Raw genomic sequence first — 17,288 nt, forward strand, 5'->3', positions numbered from 1 at the left:
GACCTCAGGTGGCCGATCACTATAAACACTTGGGGGAGACAGGAAACAATCAAGATGACATTAAAGAGAACTTCCCCCTTGACTCGGTCTAAAACGACGTCAGCCAGGCCAGACCTGAACTCCTGCGAGGACAACGGCTTTCTTACTCTTTGTGGATTTTGCACTGCTCCTGCAGCTGCAGTTTGGCGATGTTGCTCCAGGCCAGGGTTTTGCTTTCTTCAGTCAGGTCCTCAAAAGACTCTTCACCTGGAGAGACTACATTAAATTACTGCTAAGCGAGTCAACTAAATTACTAACAAGCATCAGAGTCATATAATTTTCTATTAAAATCAAACAACCAAGAAAACAAAATATCCCAACAAAGTATGATACCTTTGAAATGTATCTGTTAGAACGCTCCATGTTATGTAGTCAAGGAAAAATAATAAAGTATACAATCTAAATATAATAAAAATCATTTGGAGACAGATTAAAAAGTATACTGAAATACTACAGTATTTTTATACTTTTATCAATGTTTGCTAAGTTATCACTTGGAAATACAAGACTGAAGAACCATTTCCTTGTCAGTAATTTGCAAATGCCCGAAGGTTCCCTAAGAATGCTGCAGTTTTGTTTTTTTTTTGAGAGAGAAAAAGCAGAGATGAAAGCAGTTACCCCAAGTGCTCCTGGACAGGACTAAGGGAAAAATCTTGTCACTTCTGTTTTAAGAAGGGCTGGAACATTACCCTTTAAAATAATCACAAGACAGTGGTGTGCGCCTGGTGAGGCAGCAGAGCATGGGACAATCCTCTGGTCTTTCTCACTTAACTCTGTGGGGTTGTGCCTTAGAAAAGTACTCCCAGCCAGCCCTGGGTCATGTGACCAGTGAGGTATTCCTCCACACTTGAGAGCATGCTCAGCTGTGTGTGCCTGCGAAGTCTGAATATGCCTAGAACAGAGAGCAGAACTGGAGATAATAATAAGTCAAGTGATTCTGCTCCCTAAGTTCCATATAGTGTCAAACTCCTGAAAGCTGTCTTACGTGAAACATAAAACATGGATAACTGGATGAAGGTGTGGGTACATTCCACCCTTTCCAAATACTAGTGTCAAGTTCATTTTAGCACCTAGATATGCCTGGCACAGAAGAGATACTTAACAAATGTTTGTCAAATGCTTGAATAAGAAAATACAATTAAATAAAAAAAAAACAGAGCACCTTGAGACCTGGATCTGCAAGCTGAATATGGAAGAGGAGAATAAGAAGTGGAGGGAGTAATGTGGGGGAATAGGGTTGGGGTGGTGGCTACAGAGCCATGACCAGGAGGTATCAATACAAGGGAGTAGCTCAGAATCAAACACCAGCTTGGAAAAGCACAGAAAAGAAACAGAACCATAACAATAACAATAAAAATACTGTCAGGTTTCAAATGACCAGAAAATAGAAGTAACTTGATTGTCTTTAAAGTTAGTAGTTAAAAACAAATAAAACAACAACAGGAGAGCAGCAATAGGTGGTAAAACAGTTATCTCTAAGCAGCACAACAGGTCACGTTTCCTGTTCAGAATCGTCAGAAACATCTTAATCAAAGAAAAATGAAAGGTGCTCACATTATTCCCTTTGCAAAATTTACCTGGAGAATCTGCTACGGAAGCATTGTAACAGGAGGTCTGGGACAAACTTTTAAACTTGGGGGTGATCCTTTGAGGATGTGGTGTCACAAAGAGCTGTTTTGGTGTCTGCCCAAATTCCAAGATTTGGATGAGCATGGCTACTTTCTCATCTGGATCCTCGATGCTTTAGGACAGAACACAAATAATGCAGTGAACCACTAGGTTCAAGTTTCTTGAAAGCACGCATTTCAAATAATACAGATCAACAAGAGAGAGCTTCAAATACTAACAGTATGTGTCGGGATTGTCTAAACAATACCACAGATTGTTTTAACATTTTCTGAGGCTCAGTAACTCACACAATGGTAAAAGCAAGATATAATTCATTGTAAAATTTCCATAGCTTAATATTATCAAATAAGTGCATTAACCATTTAGTTAAAGAGGTATTTTGTACCCTGGCTGTTTTGTTCAGTGGTTAGAGCATCAGTACATGGACCAAAGGGTCTCGGGTTCGATTCCCGGTCAAGGGTATGTACTTGGGTTGCAGGTTTGATCCCCAGCCCTGGTTGTGTGGGAGGCAACCAACTGATGTGTCTCTCTCACACCAATGTGTGTGTCTCTCTCTCCCTCTGTTCCATTCTATCTAAAAATCAATAGAAAAATATCTTTGGGTGAGGATTAAGCAAAACAAACAAACAAACAAACAAACAAACAAACAAACAAAAACACACATTTTGTAACTCAAGCAGAAACTCCTTAGACATGCGTAAGTACCTGTTCAAGTCTACACCTCCTTCGTAGGTCAGGGGATGAAATACTGAAAAGAGAAGAAGTACACCACCGTTGAAAGATGTACTATTGAATTATAACATACACTCTGTTCAGAATTTGATTTTCATTTTGCAAAACAGACTAATAATATCTAACTTCAGTAAACGTCAGTTTGGATGAACTTCTGCAGGGCAGGAATCCAACTGGCAGGTGAGATGACCTGCTCCCAGTGCAGCTCCCAGTCGGTGTTTCGTCCCCTGCGGAGCAGTCACCTGCCCTCCACTCTGGGTGTGAGAAGCAGGGTCTGAACTTGAGCCCCACTTCCTTGTCATCAGCACTGAGGGGCCTGGAGGCAGGTAAGAACCGAAACCGATGGTTTCTTTCAGCTCAACTAAAAAGAAGCTCTGGCCCTGGCTGGTTTGGCTCAGCGGTTGGAGCGTCGGCCTGCGGTCCGGAGAGACCCGGGTTCGGTTCCCGCTAAGGGCATGTACCTCAGTTGCAGTTTGTCCCCGGCCCTGGTTGGGCTGTGCCAGTGGCAACCACTCGATGTGTCCCTTCACGTCGATGTTTCTCTCTCTCTCTCTCTCCCTCCCACTCTGTCTGAACAAGAAATAAAAAAATGTCCTCAGGTGAGGATTAAACAAACAAACAAACAAAACAAAACAAAAAGAAGCTCTGGGGCCCTTTATAGCAATTGAGGTCGCTGTTCTAACACATTCTGATTGAGTTTTAATTGACATTATTGAATGGGGCAGAGAGTACATGCTAAAATTAAGACCAGAAAAAAGACCTTGAGATCATGGTAATATAGATGTTCTTTAGGCAAAAGTACTTCCTCCTCTGTTACACAGTATCTAATCCAGGGCCACGAGCCAGTAGGCACTGTTTGCTGATCTAAGATGCTCCTGCTGAAAAAGTAAGCTTGACGCTCTGCCTTCATTTTGTTTTTCTGGTTTGTTTCATTTTCATTAAACGCTATATGCACTTGCAGTGACTACTACATACCATTATGGGCTCTGACAGCCTCACGTCCTTTTTGCTTGTAGCCAAATATTAGGTCAATCCACTCGTGAAGGTGCTCTGACACGTAACTGCTTTCCAGCGCATCTTTGCTCTTCTGGAGAAAGTCCTCGGGACCTATTAGATTAGACTCGATCAAAATATGAGTGTCCGTTTTATTTTCTCTCATTTCTTTTGTCTATCCACATGGAGATAAAGCTGCTAGGATAGGCAAGAGTAACATATTTCTTAATGAAGTTTTGCCCCTGTCATATAAAATATAAATTTTGTGGGGGAGAATGTCGCAAAAATCCTTTTACAACATTTAGGTTCCTCAAATATATGTCAATATTTTTATAGCATAGATTCATATAATATTTTTGATTTGGAGTAGGACTAATATTGCCTCATTTAGATGAAGAATTATGCTGTTATTTTCCTTAAAATCTAGGCAACTAAATAATTAATAATACTGAAACTGTACTATCAGGTAAAGAATTTCTACAATACACCCGGCTGGTGTGGCTCAGTGGTTGAGCGTCATCCCATGCACCAAGAGGTCGCTGATTCAATTCCTGGTGAGGGCACATGTCTAGGTTGTGGGCCTGATCCCCAATGGGGGGCATGCAGGAGGCGGCCAATTGATGTTCTCTCTCACTGATGTCTCTATCTCCCTCTCCCTTTAAAAAAAAACAAAACAATTTCTACAACCCAACACTTCCAAGGTACTCACTCCGTGCCCAAGGGGGAAGTTCCACGTCATCCACCATCTGCCCTCCTTGTCTCTTCCCCAAGTCCAGCTTCAGAGTGTTCACTAAGAAGCTGACATCATCACCATAGAATTCTGGAATCAACTGAAAGTTCCCAAAGAAGAAGAAGATGAAAAGAACAGCAACAAATATTTTTTAAAGCAGTTAGAAACCACCAGTCCAGTAATCATTAGCTTTTTAAACCGCGTACCTCTTTAAAATCTGTGGCACCATCCAAACAGTTTTTCCAAGTTTCTGCAATACTAAATATAAAAAAAATTAAACTGATTTTAACTCTGGGATATAGAAACAGCAACCACAGTGCTGTCTCTGCACTGAGGCATTGTTCTGCATTTTATCCTATATGAATTCATTTCTCTCATTAACTCAGGATTCTCAACATCTATGTGTGTATCCCCCTTTCACAGAAAAGTTCTAGGCTCACACGGGAGTGAGTGTGCAGTCAGAACACAGCCCCCAGAGGAATGTCTAAGTCCATGCCATGAGCCTCTGAACACGTGTTGCCTCATCAAAGGACTGATGGAGGCAGGTGCTTAAACACTAGAAAATTAGCACAACTATTTTAATAGCTCACCTCAAAAGGAATTATAAACAAACGTGTTGAGCTTATACAAAGATTGGAAAGGCACAGACCAAAGATTAACAATGAATATTCTCTCAGCGTGGCCAGATGCCAAATTAACTTTATTTTTTCTTTATATTTTTCTAATTTTGGGGGGTAAAGAAATACTACTTTTCTAATTTTAAAAGTTATTTACATACCCACCAAAAATTGTGTTCAAGTCATAGCAAAATTATTTAGAATAATAAAATATTGGAAACAGTCTAAATGTCTAACAATAGAAAAATAGTTAAAATATATTCTGGCATATATTAGGATGTGATACAATAATTTTAAAAATTACAGTTTTGAAAAACATATAATATGGAAAAAAATTTCAAGATCTAATATGAGACTACAAAAGATAGGACAAACACTGTATTTAAAATACGTTCTCACATTTACACACACACACAGAGGCAAACACAAACACATGACCAGAAAAAGCCTGAAAGGCATCAATGTAACAATTAGTGACTTTGCATATCTCTACATTTTTGGTCCTATATAGTTTTTTGAAACAAACATATTGTGCATATATAATTAGGAAGTTTTAAAAATGGTAGGTGAGGCACTTATGTCAAACCTGTTGAACATTCTATCTGCGTTATCAAATCTTCCATTCTGTAGGCACAGCATATACTCTGGTGCTAGAGGGAGGAAATTGGAGATAATGAGATATATAGACTCACTGAAGAATCCATGTGAAATAACACTGACTTGTGGTAATAATAAAAAACCTTACCGATCCTGACAAGATAAAACAGCACATAACCCGGGGAAGAGTAGTGGCTGCCATACATGAACTTTGGCTCTAGCATCTCCTGGTAGCGTGTCTGTAATATGTGGGAAAAATACTAAGTGTTGGCTATGAAAATAACAACTGACTCAAAGTAGTAAAAGCCTAAAAGAAATCATGGCATGAATACATTATACCTCTTAATTTTTTTTTTTTAATCCTCACCCAAGGATATTTCTCCATTTATCTTCAGATAGAGTGGGGGGAGGGGGAGGGAGAGAGAGAGAGAAACATTGGTGTGAGAGAGACACATCATCTGGCTGCCTCCTGCATGACCCCAACCAGGGCCAGGGACTGAACTGCAACCAAGGCATGTACCCTTGACCGGAATTGAACACTAGACTCTTCGGTCTGTGGGTTGACACTCTAACTGCTAAGCCAAATTGGCCAGGGCTTAACTTCTTTGTTAAAGAAGAAAAGGAAAAATAAAAAGAAGGGTAGAAACCTGAATAAACACAGCATTCCTGTAACAAGTGGTTTGGTTTTCTTGGTACAGTGGTAACAATGTTGGGGCTGGATTGACTAGTAGGGATTTTATGCATCTCTTGTGCAATTCATCAGAGAGTACCTTCCTGAAAGTAAGTTAGTAAACTGGGGATCAGGTCAGCCTCCTTTCCTGAATTGCAGGCAAAAATGCAAATGGCGAGCAGCTAAATTCACTGGGGAAGGCAGCTGGCAGAGGGGCAGGAGGGTAAGAAGAAAACATGATCCCTCTGGACATAGTTCCCCTAAGTCTTGACTAAATGAGTTTTAGTTACTATAAAAACATAGGCCATGACTCAGGAATTTCCTCATAGACCAAGAATCTTTAAATCCACGTACCAGTAGTCTCTCCAGCCGCTCTGTATTTAGGGCCCCTACTGGTTTACTAAGATCCCGGAAGGTTCCTGGATTTGACAAATCTATATAAATAAATACATTGTATAAAATTAATTAATTAGAATAAATAAAGCAAACAAGCTTATACTTAATAACATTACTTCCCTGAACTGATTCACATACACACATTTATTTTTACAAAATAAAGTTTTTAAAACTGAGACAGATCCATTAGAATTATGGTATTTCTGATATTTATATACATAGCTGTAAAGGCGAGAACTTTTGAGTTTTAATGTAGCAGCAGCCATTCAAGAGTAATTTCTAATTCAAAAGCACCATGAATGTTGATTTAAAAAAAAAAAAGGCCTACTAACAAAAAACTATATTCTAAGTAATAATAAAATCATAAAATTTAAAAACCATTATTTTTCTACTAAGATTTACTTTTTAAATCTGAATTACAGCAGGTATATTATTCTATAATAATAGCATAATTTGAGAACTGGGGACCTGAATATTATTAGAGAAATAAATTATCATATTGCTAGCAAATCTATTATCTCTTTCAAGTACAAGGGTTCAATAAGTGAACTGTCGAAAGGAATTTACTGTTCACAGTATATAATTTAAGAATATTACAAAATAAAATTACAACCCAATCACTATTTCTGTTCAAATAATTTGAGAGAAGTACATATACCACAAAATTAAAATGGCCACCTCTCAGTAATATAATTATTGATGATTTTTATTTCCTTTTCAAAATATTTCAGTACATTCTAAATGCTCTATAATGAATAGTTATTAGTTTGGTAATAACATTTTTAATGTCAATTTAAAATAAGATAATCTGAGACAATTTTCAAAGTAAAAAACTACAGTATTTCAAAGCTTGATTCTTATAGGTAGTAATGATAATATGCCTTAAAATTATATGCATATTTTCTGGGCATGTACTGAACAAGTATGTGAATACTTTTTTGGATTAAAAAAATTAAGAGAGAGTAAACATATAAAACACATATTATTTATATAACACGTATCTAGTGTCTTGAAATGAAAACTGGCAATCTTTCTTAATAAAGTCAAAATGGGTTCTAATCTGTTCAAAGATCATGTCCTAATTCTACAATGGAATCTTTTCTGTCCTTTAAAAATGCAGCCCTGTGGCATTTACCCAGTTCTGAACTGCAGTAATCGCTGATCACCCACGGGAACACCGGGTACTGGGACAGGTCGTTGCAGCTGCGGTCGGCCAGGTTGTTGAGGTGCAGCAGGTACTGGTAGTTGGACAGGTGCCCGCGCTGCCACTGCAGCGTGTAGCTCTCGGCCGTGCGTTCCGCCACGTGGTGCTCTGGGGAGGACAGGGCCTGGAAGGTCACCACTGAACTTGGCAAATGACGGCTAGGTTTCACTTAGTGTGTAAATACTGATGCTTTAAATGTAGTTCTTTCAATGCATTTTTAAGAATACATTTTAAGAAAAACAAAAGTAGGGTACAGTTAGTTTTCACTAAATAGTTGTTCCATTGAGTATGAACATCTCCATCCAGGAGGGAAAATTAGTAAATATATGATATAAAACATATCACATATATAAAATATATAATATAAAACAAATAAAAGTATGGAGTAAATATATAAATATTACATAACATATATAATATTTACTATATTATATATAGGTGATAATATATAACTAACGAGTATCTTTCCAAATGCACTTGAGTTTAATGCCTGTAAGAAGCCATGACCACTTATAAAACCATATTTTCTCCCTTTTTTTAAAATCAAAAAACCAATCTTTTAGTTTTCTTTCAGATCTGGAAGAGGTGCACTATTGCTAATTTTTCAATGACTACAGTATTATTCATGCATGTGAGGAACAAGAAAATTGTTAATGGAGAAAAAAGGTATTCGACAGGAAGATATAATTTTACAAACCAGAACCAGAACGATCACCCCCAGAAATACCTTAGGAAACTGGAACCACAGATTATGTGGCACCAATGACAGCTTTCCTTTCAGAGAGTATAAAATAAGTCAACTGATGTATTTTGTTAAAAAAAATTCTTTTAAACTTTTTACTGGTTGCATCAAGCAACTTACCTAACTCATTTATTGATTCAACATTTATTCTTATTTACTTTTACCAAGTTTCTTCTCTAATCAGATACTAGGAAAGGGTTTAAAAAAACAAAACAAAAAAAACTTACTCTCGACCTGGCCGGTTTGGCTCAGCGGTTAGAGCCTCCGCCTGAGGTCCAGAGAGACCCGGGTTCGGTTCCCGCTAAGGGCACGTACCTTGGTTGCAGTTTGTCCCCAGCCCTGGTTGGGTCGTGCGGGTGGCAGCCACTCGATGTGTCCCTTTCACGTCGATGTTTCTCTCTCTCTCTCTCTCCCTCCCACTCTATCTGAACAAAATATCAAAAAATGTCCTCGGGTGAAGATAAAAAACAAAAAACAAAAAACAAAAAAACTTACTCTCCTCATTTTCAGTTCTCAGAACACCTCAGAGAAAGTCTGAACAATGTTAGAAATAAACGCCGAGAAAATGAACTGCTTTATAGAAGACAGACTTTTTAGGTTATGGCAAGTTTTTGACTTAAGATTGTACAACTCATCATGGAAGTTGAGTTTTTTGTTATAACCTTATTATAGTTAGAAAAATAAAATGAAAACAATTAAATCAGGAGGCAACAGGAAACTTGCACCAAAGCTACGCCTACTTATGTATCAAGTTAAACCGAACAGCTTAATGTGAGAAGAAAACAAACTCTAAGCCTACAGTAAAATAAGATTTATTATTATTGAAAATAAACTATTCCTTCTTGAGGGAAAATTTCATTCCTAAGGGAGTACTTCACTATAGATCTCAGAAAGGGCTTCACTGTACACGAGAAGAGCAAACAAAATTAAGATGGTATTAATAAAACCCCAACATATATTTTTAAAAATCATTCTATTCTAGTCATCTAGCAACTTTGTAAACAAGAATAATTACATTCAGCCATGCAAATTAATATATTTATGCATGAAAATAAAAATACAGGTGTTCCTTCTAACAAAGAGGAAAATTCACACTTTCCATGAAACTGAGGAAAAATTCATTAAAAGTAACTTCAGTCCCATGGGTCCTACACTGGGCCTAGAGGCTCATGTGTTCCTTCTGTGTTGTTATCCAGCTTTGTGATTAGGATCACAATTAACAATCACAAACACATGACTGGATAACTCACTGTCTCACATTAGAAACTAAATCTTGGTTTTTATAAACTAATGTAAGACATTACTGGACATAAAAATAATTAAGTGGAGCCTTTATAATCCATTCAACTTGTTAAGTTGTTAAAATACACAAAAAAACTTTAAATATATTTATCAAGAGTTTTTAAAATGCACAATTGTGCCCAAATGGTGTGGCTCAGTGGTTGAACATCAACCCATGCACCAAGAGGTGCCGGTTTGATTCCTGCCAGGGCACATGCCCAGGTTGTGGGCTCAATCTCCAGTGTGGGGTGTGCAGAAGGCTGCTGACAAATGTTTCTCCCTCTCCCTCTTTCTTCCTCTCTCTCTAAAAATCAATAAAAACATTTTTAAAAATGCACAACTGTAGTGAGCTATTACCAAAATTCATTTATATTTCTATTAGTTTTTATTTTTATTTTTTTAATCTTTACCCAAGGATATTTTTCTATTTATCTCCAGATGAAATGGGAGGGAGGGAAAAAGAGGGAGAGAGAGAGAAAAATCGATGTGAGAGGGACACATCGAGTGACTGTCTCCCGCATGACGATGCCCAGCGCTGGGGACGAACCACAACTGAGGTATGTGCCCTTGACTGGAATCGAACCTGCAACTCATTGGTCTGTGGGCTGACACTCTAACCACTGAGCAAAAATGGCCAGGGCTATTTCTATTAGTTTTTGAAATGACATCTTGCAAACTATAGTTACTAATGAGAAGAAATAAGTAGAACCACAGAGAGGAGATTCTAGATAAAGCATTTTTTCTCCCAGTTACTTAGGAACTAAACTACCTCCATATGAAGAGATATGATGAGTACCAACCTAGATATGTGGCAATGTAAAAATAGAGGTCATCTCTGTCCTGTGGGTCATAGAACTTTAAGTAGATGTCAGAACACAGATCATCTTCTGTGCAAAACACTTCCAAGCCCTATAAATTCAGAAAGAAAATAAAACAAATAGCATTTTATTAATCTTGCAGTTGCAATATAAACTGTTCAATTACCAAAACTTTCCAATTAAACATCTACATTTTTTACTTATACATGTTGTATTCTTATTCTCCAGCTTTAAATTTGATTCAGCAATGCATATACATATATATATATATATATATATATATATATATATATACACACACACACATTTATATATATAAATTTCCTGAGAACAAGACTTGTGTCTTTAAATTCTGTAAAATCCCCTTTGGTGTTGAATATTTTTATTGATAATAGCTTTTGTGAACATAGTATTTTAAAATTCAGAATTGGCTGACAAGTGTCTTTACAAATCTTCTTCAAATACAAATGTTTAACTCTCTTTTATAATTAAATGATTATGTCAATCTAAGAAATTGATAACTAAATAACAATTTAACTAATAATTTGCAGTTATTATTTTAGAAATATGTTTTTATTGATTTTAGAGAGAGAGGAAGGGAGAGGGAGAGAGAGAGAAACATCAGTGAGAGAGAACTATCGATTGATTGGCTGCTTCCTGCACGCCCCCTACTGGGGATAGAACCTGAAACCCAGGTATGTGCCCTGATCTGGAATCAAACTGGGACCTCTTGGTACACAGGACAACACTCAACTAACTGATCCACACAGGCCAGGGCGACTTGTAGTTATTCATAAGAAAACTACGAGCTTTGTGAATGTTGTGTTGGTAAAGCCAAGACAGGGCAGGAATAGACAAAGAAATTATGAAAGTGGACTTGTCCTTGGTTCAAATACAGGCTTTCACCATTTACTAGATAAGGAAAAAAGAAAATTAACTCTTCGAATCTCAATTTTCTTATAAAATAGGATATCATCTACCTCACAGGATTTGTTATAACAAAATACTGTACATAAATTTCCCAGTACACAGAAGACACAATGTCAGTTTCTTTTCTGACTGTATCTCTATGTCCAAAGGAGGAGATTTTTAATAGTATGTTTCCACAATCCTCTGTTAGCACTAGAAATGAAGAGTAGCCTTTAAAGTGAAATAGGTAGGAAAACCGGTAAATTTGACAAATATGAAACAAAAATGAGGTGCTTAAAATTCTAAGGTGCTTTTGTAATGCTACCAGGTTATTGGTTAATCTTCAAAGGAGAACGAATTTATTTATATTGTTATTAAATTAAAACACCTTGGAATCACACCTTATGTGAGGATTGGTTTCTGAGGTCAGCATGTAAGACTAATATAAGTGTGGACATATGCTTATTTAGGGGAATGGTAGGAAGAACTGCCCATATGAATGAATTGGTTATTTTATTCATTTATCTCACCGGGCTGAAGGCTGAATTACTATAAGCTAACTGAAGATACTACAGTTCCACTGAAGAGTTAATTTTGTACTAGCTGCTATGAACAGATGGTGGCAAGTCGCACTGGATTGTTATGCATAAATTATCCCTGCATAAACCCAGGAACTCTGAGAACACAGGAGTGAAAAACTCAAGTCAGCCCACCCCACCCCTCTTGCTCTTGGAGCCAAAAACATTTCACAGCAGCCCTGTTATGCAGAGAAAGGAGTTACTCCTTTACAAATTTCTAGCTTATCCAAAAGAAAGAGCAGCAGGACTCAGAGTGCACTTGCTCACAATACAACATAGTTACACCTTCCAGACATGTCACAGGAGTTTATAAGTTAATAAACGACTGGTTAAGACTAGGACAATCGTGCACCTCACACTGGCACTCACCAAAGGCATGAGGCCGTGCCTCCTTTTGTAAATGCGGCGGACGTCGTGGAGTGTTATCTGGACCACAGGTTTCTGTAAAGGTAAAAAGACAATCTCAAATGTCAACAATGAGAGGTCTTTAGTATCAGAGAGCAGAAAAAAATGACCAAAGCTTGCCTTCCTGATGCCTTACAAAGTGAACAACCGGGAAGGGATATCTTACAGGCATATCTGATTTTACATTCTAGTCTGTTCTTTTTTGCTTTATAACCTTGGACAAGTCTCCTTACCTCCATTTGGTACCAAAAATATAACAATGCATTCATCTTTCAGGTTATTGCAAGGTTGTTGCATGTTATGAAATACCAAAGGATTGGTATAGATAACTTCTCAGGAATTTTGCTATTCTTTTATTGAGTGATGGTTTGCTTAGTACTGATTCATTTTTTTTTTTAGAATCTTGTCTTTTATCTCCTTAAAAACTATATATAATATACAAACAACTATAGTATCTTTCTTTTATGAGGAGGGCAATTTTTTTACTTCCCTAAAACTTTACAATACTAGTAAGAGAGGAATGATGGTAGAAAAGGCAATAGGGTTGGTTAAAAGGTGACACGTTCATTTTCCTCTTTCTGAGTGGGAGGGATCAATGCTTATACTATGGATCCTGGAGCGTTGGCACCTACATATTTTTCCAAACGTTTCTGACTCCAAGCTACAGTAACAGTAGGTGGTTAAGCCAATTCATTCATTACACCGCTAGAGAATGCCATCTGCAATGTGTACTGCATTGGAGGGTTTGGTGAGCGTGCCCCACCACCTGGTGGAGAGCATTATTATAGCAACTTTCACTTAACAAAAGTATTAGAAGTTTAAGTGACCTATAATCACTGACCAGCCTGGATCATTTCCAGGGTATAACATTCTATGGCAGAAAACACTTCTGCTGTTCTTTACGCTCCCCTGCCAATTGGTCCAATGTCATCATCAGAGTGTGCTAGGATTTCTGTTCCTTTAATGAGCAGCACCCAAAAGGGGCCAGATCTAGACAAAGCAACCAACTATGCAAGATCAGTGTAGTCACTGGCTTGGCCGGTCTGTCACTGTGAAGGAGAAGACTGGTCCAGCGCCAGGGTCGGAGCGCGGCAGCTGCCCACTACCAGTGCCTCTGCACGCACCTCTGTTCTGGCTGGGTGAGGACCACTTCAAGCTGCTGCTTTGGAAAGGATTCAGATCTACTGACTTCATTGGTAATAAGAGATAAAAAGAAATACCCACAGGCATACATATAAGCAGATATACAGAGAACATTAATTTCTTTCTTCTTTTTTTTAAAAAGTGGGTTTTTTTGTTTGTTTTTAGAGAGAGAGTAAGGAAGAGACAGAAACATCGATGTGAGAGAGAAACATTAATCAGTTGCCTCCTGCACACCCCCTACTGGGGATTGAGCCAGAAATCCAGACATGTGCCCTGACCAGGAATCGAACCAGTCCATGAGACGACGCTCAATCCACGGAGCCACACTGCCTGGGCAAATTTCTTCTTAATCTTAATATATTTCATTTGTCTCTTCCAGAAGTGCCTCCGAGTAGAAAGGTATAAAACTCTCATGACCTTTTACTAAAATTGGAGGTCATGAGAGCAGGGATTCTTTTCACCATACCGAGAGCAAGTGACCCCGAAATGAAAACAGACCTGAAGAGTTCATACTCAGATTCCGTGGGATTACATAGGGAGCCTATTAAAGACACAGATGATGGAGGGAGCCGGGGAGGTCATTTTGATCCTCACCCAAATGTGAGAACAGGTAGTCATGTCTCAGCCAGCATCTTCCTTGACAAAGGTCATCCTTTACCTTAACTGAGCCTGTCTACTGCCTTTTTGCATCTATGATAACATATCTTTAAAGTGTCAAAGTAATTTTCCTTTTTCTGGACCCCTCAAAGCAGAGACACCATTCCAGAGACCACAAGTCCCCTCCTTGTTATTTAACTAACTGTTGACTGTTAGCTATTCTGTACCCACCAATGTAAAAGATGTATGTGTCTATCATGTTACTCTTCATCCAATCCCAGAGGTTTCCCTGCTCTGCTTCCCCCCACTTCCCTAATCTATTACCAATGGATTTCATGTAACTCACTTGCATCTCCTCTTTTGAATGTAACATATAAAATAAAATACAAAACTGCCATTCTCTGGAGAATTTTCTCAATCCGTTGAGATTTTACTTCCTGACAGCTGTCGACAGTTTTGGCTCAAATAAACTCATAAAAATTCTTTCACAGGTCTGAATGTTTCTTACGTTGATACTTGATGGTGAAGTCAGGTGCACAGGAAAAAGTGCTAAAGGAGCTCTCCATCTGACCCTGTAGCTTTCACTTACCGGGTACCCATTGAGAGGTTGAAAATACAGGTTGGTGTCAGTGATGCACACGTGTCCAGGATTTGTCACCAGTGGGGTCACCATTTCTGCTTTGCATTCCATGTGCAGCCTTTCAGAAACACTTTGGAATCTGATTATTTTCAGCAAAAGCAAAAAAAAAAAAAAAAAATCAGAAATTGCTCTACTTTCTAGGTTTAACTTTATCTAAGAGAGTTACAGTGTGACTTCACATAAAATCTGTCTAAACACTAATTTAATACCAAATAAACGGTAATATAAATTGGTCACTTAAATAAAACTGACATTCTTTTAAGTGGTGTAATGAAACTACAATTTTTAAAAACACAGACGAGGACACAGTGCAGAGGGGAAGATGGACAAGTAAATAAAGCCAAATCACTCAGTCCTCCTAAAATAAATCGACATAGGAACTTCTTAAACGAACTGTTCCATTTCTGTGCCATGACGGCCCACTGCAGTCACACAGGCCGGTTCTGCACAGGCAGCATTTATCTCGCACTACACCTCATAAGGCCATGAACACACAATGACAATTACTTGAATGTCAGTTCCAAAGTACAGTGGACCCATGAACAACACAGTTTGAACTGTGAGGATCCACTTATGTGAGGATTCTTTTCAATAAATACTGTGAAAAAATTTTCTCTTCCTTACGATTTTCTTAATAATATTTACTTTATTGTAAGACTATAGTATATAGTACATATAACATACAAAATATGTGTTAATCAACTGTTTATATTATTAGTAAGGCTTTTGGTCAACAATAACTATTAGTAGTTAAGTTTTGGGAGAGTCAAAAGTTACACGAGGGTTTTTACTATGCGGTAGGTTGTAACCTAACTCCCACATTGTTCAAGTGTCAACTGTATATTCTTTTGAGAATTTACTGCAATAAAACCAATTGGAGATGATTTTTCTACGACCCCTTTGTAAATTATTTAAACAGTAAAAAAAAAGTTCATTGTCTTGTTTTACTAATTAAAAAGAATTTAGAGAGAAAACAACCAAATAAACAATATTTTCAGGCAATTACTTAATTAAATAATTGGGTTAAAAAAATCTCTCTTGTAAGTAACAAGACAAAAAAGGATACAGGGACAGACTTCCACTTCCAGTCAGAAGAAGACCTCATAGCTCTCACCCTAATAACAAAAACCAGCCAGATATGCTACAATCCTCATTATTTTAAAAACAACAGCAGCCCCGGCCGGTTTGGCTCAGCGGTTAGAGCAGTGGCCCACGGTCCAGAGAGATCCGGGTTCGGTTCCCGCTAAGGACATGTGCCTAGATTGCAGTTTGTTTCCGGCCCGGGTTGGGGTCGTGTGGGTGGCAACCAGTCGATGTGTCTCTCTCACATCGATGTTTCTTTCTCTCTCTCTTCCTCTCTCTCTCCCTCTTGTTCCATGCAAAAATGTCCTCGGGTAGGATAAAACAAAACAAAACAAAAAACATTAGAAAGAGGAAGATGCGAAGAAATCTAAATGCCAGCATCTGAGTGGCAGGAGGAGGGGCAACGGCTCATAGCAGGGGCTCGGGGCTGAAGGGCGAAGAGCTTCTTTAGAGAAGCAGGAAGCTAGATCAGGACTGGAGAGCAGAGATACAAAAGTGTCAAAGCCCCAAAAGCAGAAGGAACTAAGCATAAGACTAGAAATCAATTTTATAAAAAATTAAAACAAAAAAAGTTGGTGTTTTGAAAAGGTTAATAATATTGGCAATAGCAAAACCTGACAAATACATGTAGACTTATAGAGCAGTATCTCTCATGAACACAGATGCAAAAATTCTTTACAAAATATTAGCAAAGCAATTCCAACTATACATGAAAATAATAATGCATCAGATGTTTCTCCTTTCTCCCCAACTAGACACCATCCTCCCGATCCTCCCTGCCCTCCCTCCCCTCCCTCGCCGCAGCACTGCTGTCTACGTCCATTGGTTACGCACACTTGCATATAAGTTCATTGGTTTATCTCATCCCTCTCCCTGGCCCGCCCCCTGCTTTTATAACCAGTAAACAAAATCATCAAAAACTTACCTGTTTTTGTCAAATGATGTTCTAGCCAAACGCGACTGCAAAATAGCTGTTATCTATTAAAACAGAACCATTTAAAAAGTATGGATATAAGTATTTATAAATAAAAATCAATACAAGTTAATTCATAATAAAGATACAGATCTTTAGAAACTCTTACCATAGCAGTTTGGTCCCCTAGTTTGTCAAGGCAGGATGCTCTGTGAAGCTACAATATTATAAATATACATGAATTTATTTTTTCTCTCAGATGATATGAAGATATGTTCTTAGAAGCAATGAGAAACAGCAATCATTCTGTTACTTAGAAACAGTTAAGATAGCTTCTGAGATATATATGGCTTCTTCCTAATATAGTCAAACCTAGGTTCTCAAATGTCTCCCAACTTGAACAGTTTGCTTCTCAACCCAACAACCCTTTCATGCTGATACATGTATGATCATTCAGACGTGTCTCAGGACAAAGGAGAGAATGTGTAAGTATGAATCAGTTGACCATGAAACCTCATGTTAACATCTCAGGAAACTATGCTGTGAATATACATATATATATTTTTGCTTTT

The 17,288-nt window shown here is 37.9% G+C and overlaps 1 protein-coding gene across 2 annotated transcripts in view; it reads right to left on the reverse strand.

Moving 5' to 3' along the window:
* NSMAF (neutral sphingomyelinase activation associated factor) overlaps positions 1-17,288 on the reverse strand; it is a 56,654-nt gene that overhangs the window by 11,727 nt on the left and 27,639 nt on the right. The window contains exons 8-22 of one of the 2 annotated variants that reach the window (XM_036264389.1): positions 16,886-16,933; positions 16,729-16,781; positions 14,670-14,799; positions 12,305-12,376; positions 10,431-10,539; positions 7,539-7,715; positions 6,362-6,441; positions 5,486-5,576; positions 5,327-5,390; positions 4,330-4,381; positions 4,103-4,223; positions 3,376-3,507; positions 2,374-2,416; positions 1,617-1,780; positions 147-246 (exon numbers count right to left, since the gene is read on the reverse strand). In XM_036264389.1, coding sequence (XP_036120282.1) covers positions 147-246; positions 1,617-1,780; positions 2,374-2,416; positions 3,376-3,507; positions 4,103-4,223; positions 4,330-4,381; positions 5,327-5,390; positions 5,486-5,576; positions 6,362-6,441; positions 7,539-7,715; positions 10,431-10,539; positions 12,305-12,376; positions 14,670-14,799; positions 16,729-16,781; positions 16,886-16,933 — 1,436 coding nt within the window. Of the gene's footprint in view, positions 1-146; positions 256-1,616; positions 1,781-2,373; positions 2,417-3,375; positions 3,508-4,102; positions 4,224-4,329; positions 4,382-5,326; positions 5,391-5,485; positions 5,577-6,361; positions 6,442-7,538; positions 7,716-10,430; positions 10,540-12,304; positions 12,377-14,669; positions 14,800-16,728; positions 16,782-16,885; positions 16,934-17,288 lie in introns of both variants that reach the window. The other variant, XM_036264387.1, reaches the window with a different exon arrangement.

This window comes from Molossus molossus, unplaced genomic scaffold (genome assembly GCF_014108415.1).
Source record: "Molossus molossus isolate mMolMol1 unplaced genomic scaffold, mMolMol1.p scaffold_m16_p_16, whole genome shotgun sequence".
NCBI lineage: Eukaryota > Metazoa > Chordata > Mammalia > Chiroptera > Molossidae > Molossus > Molossus molossus.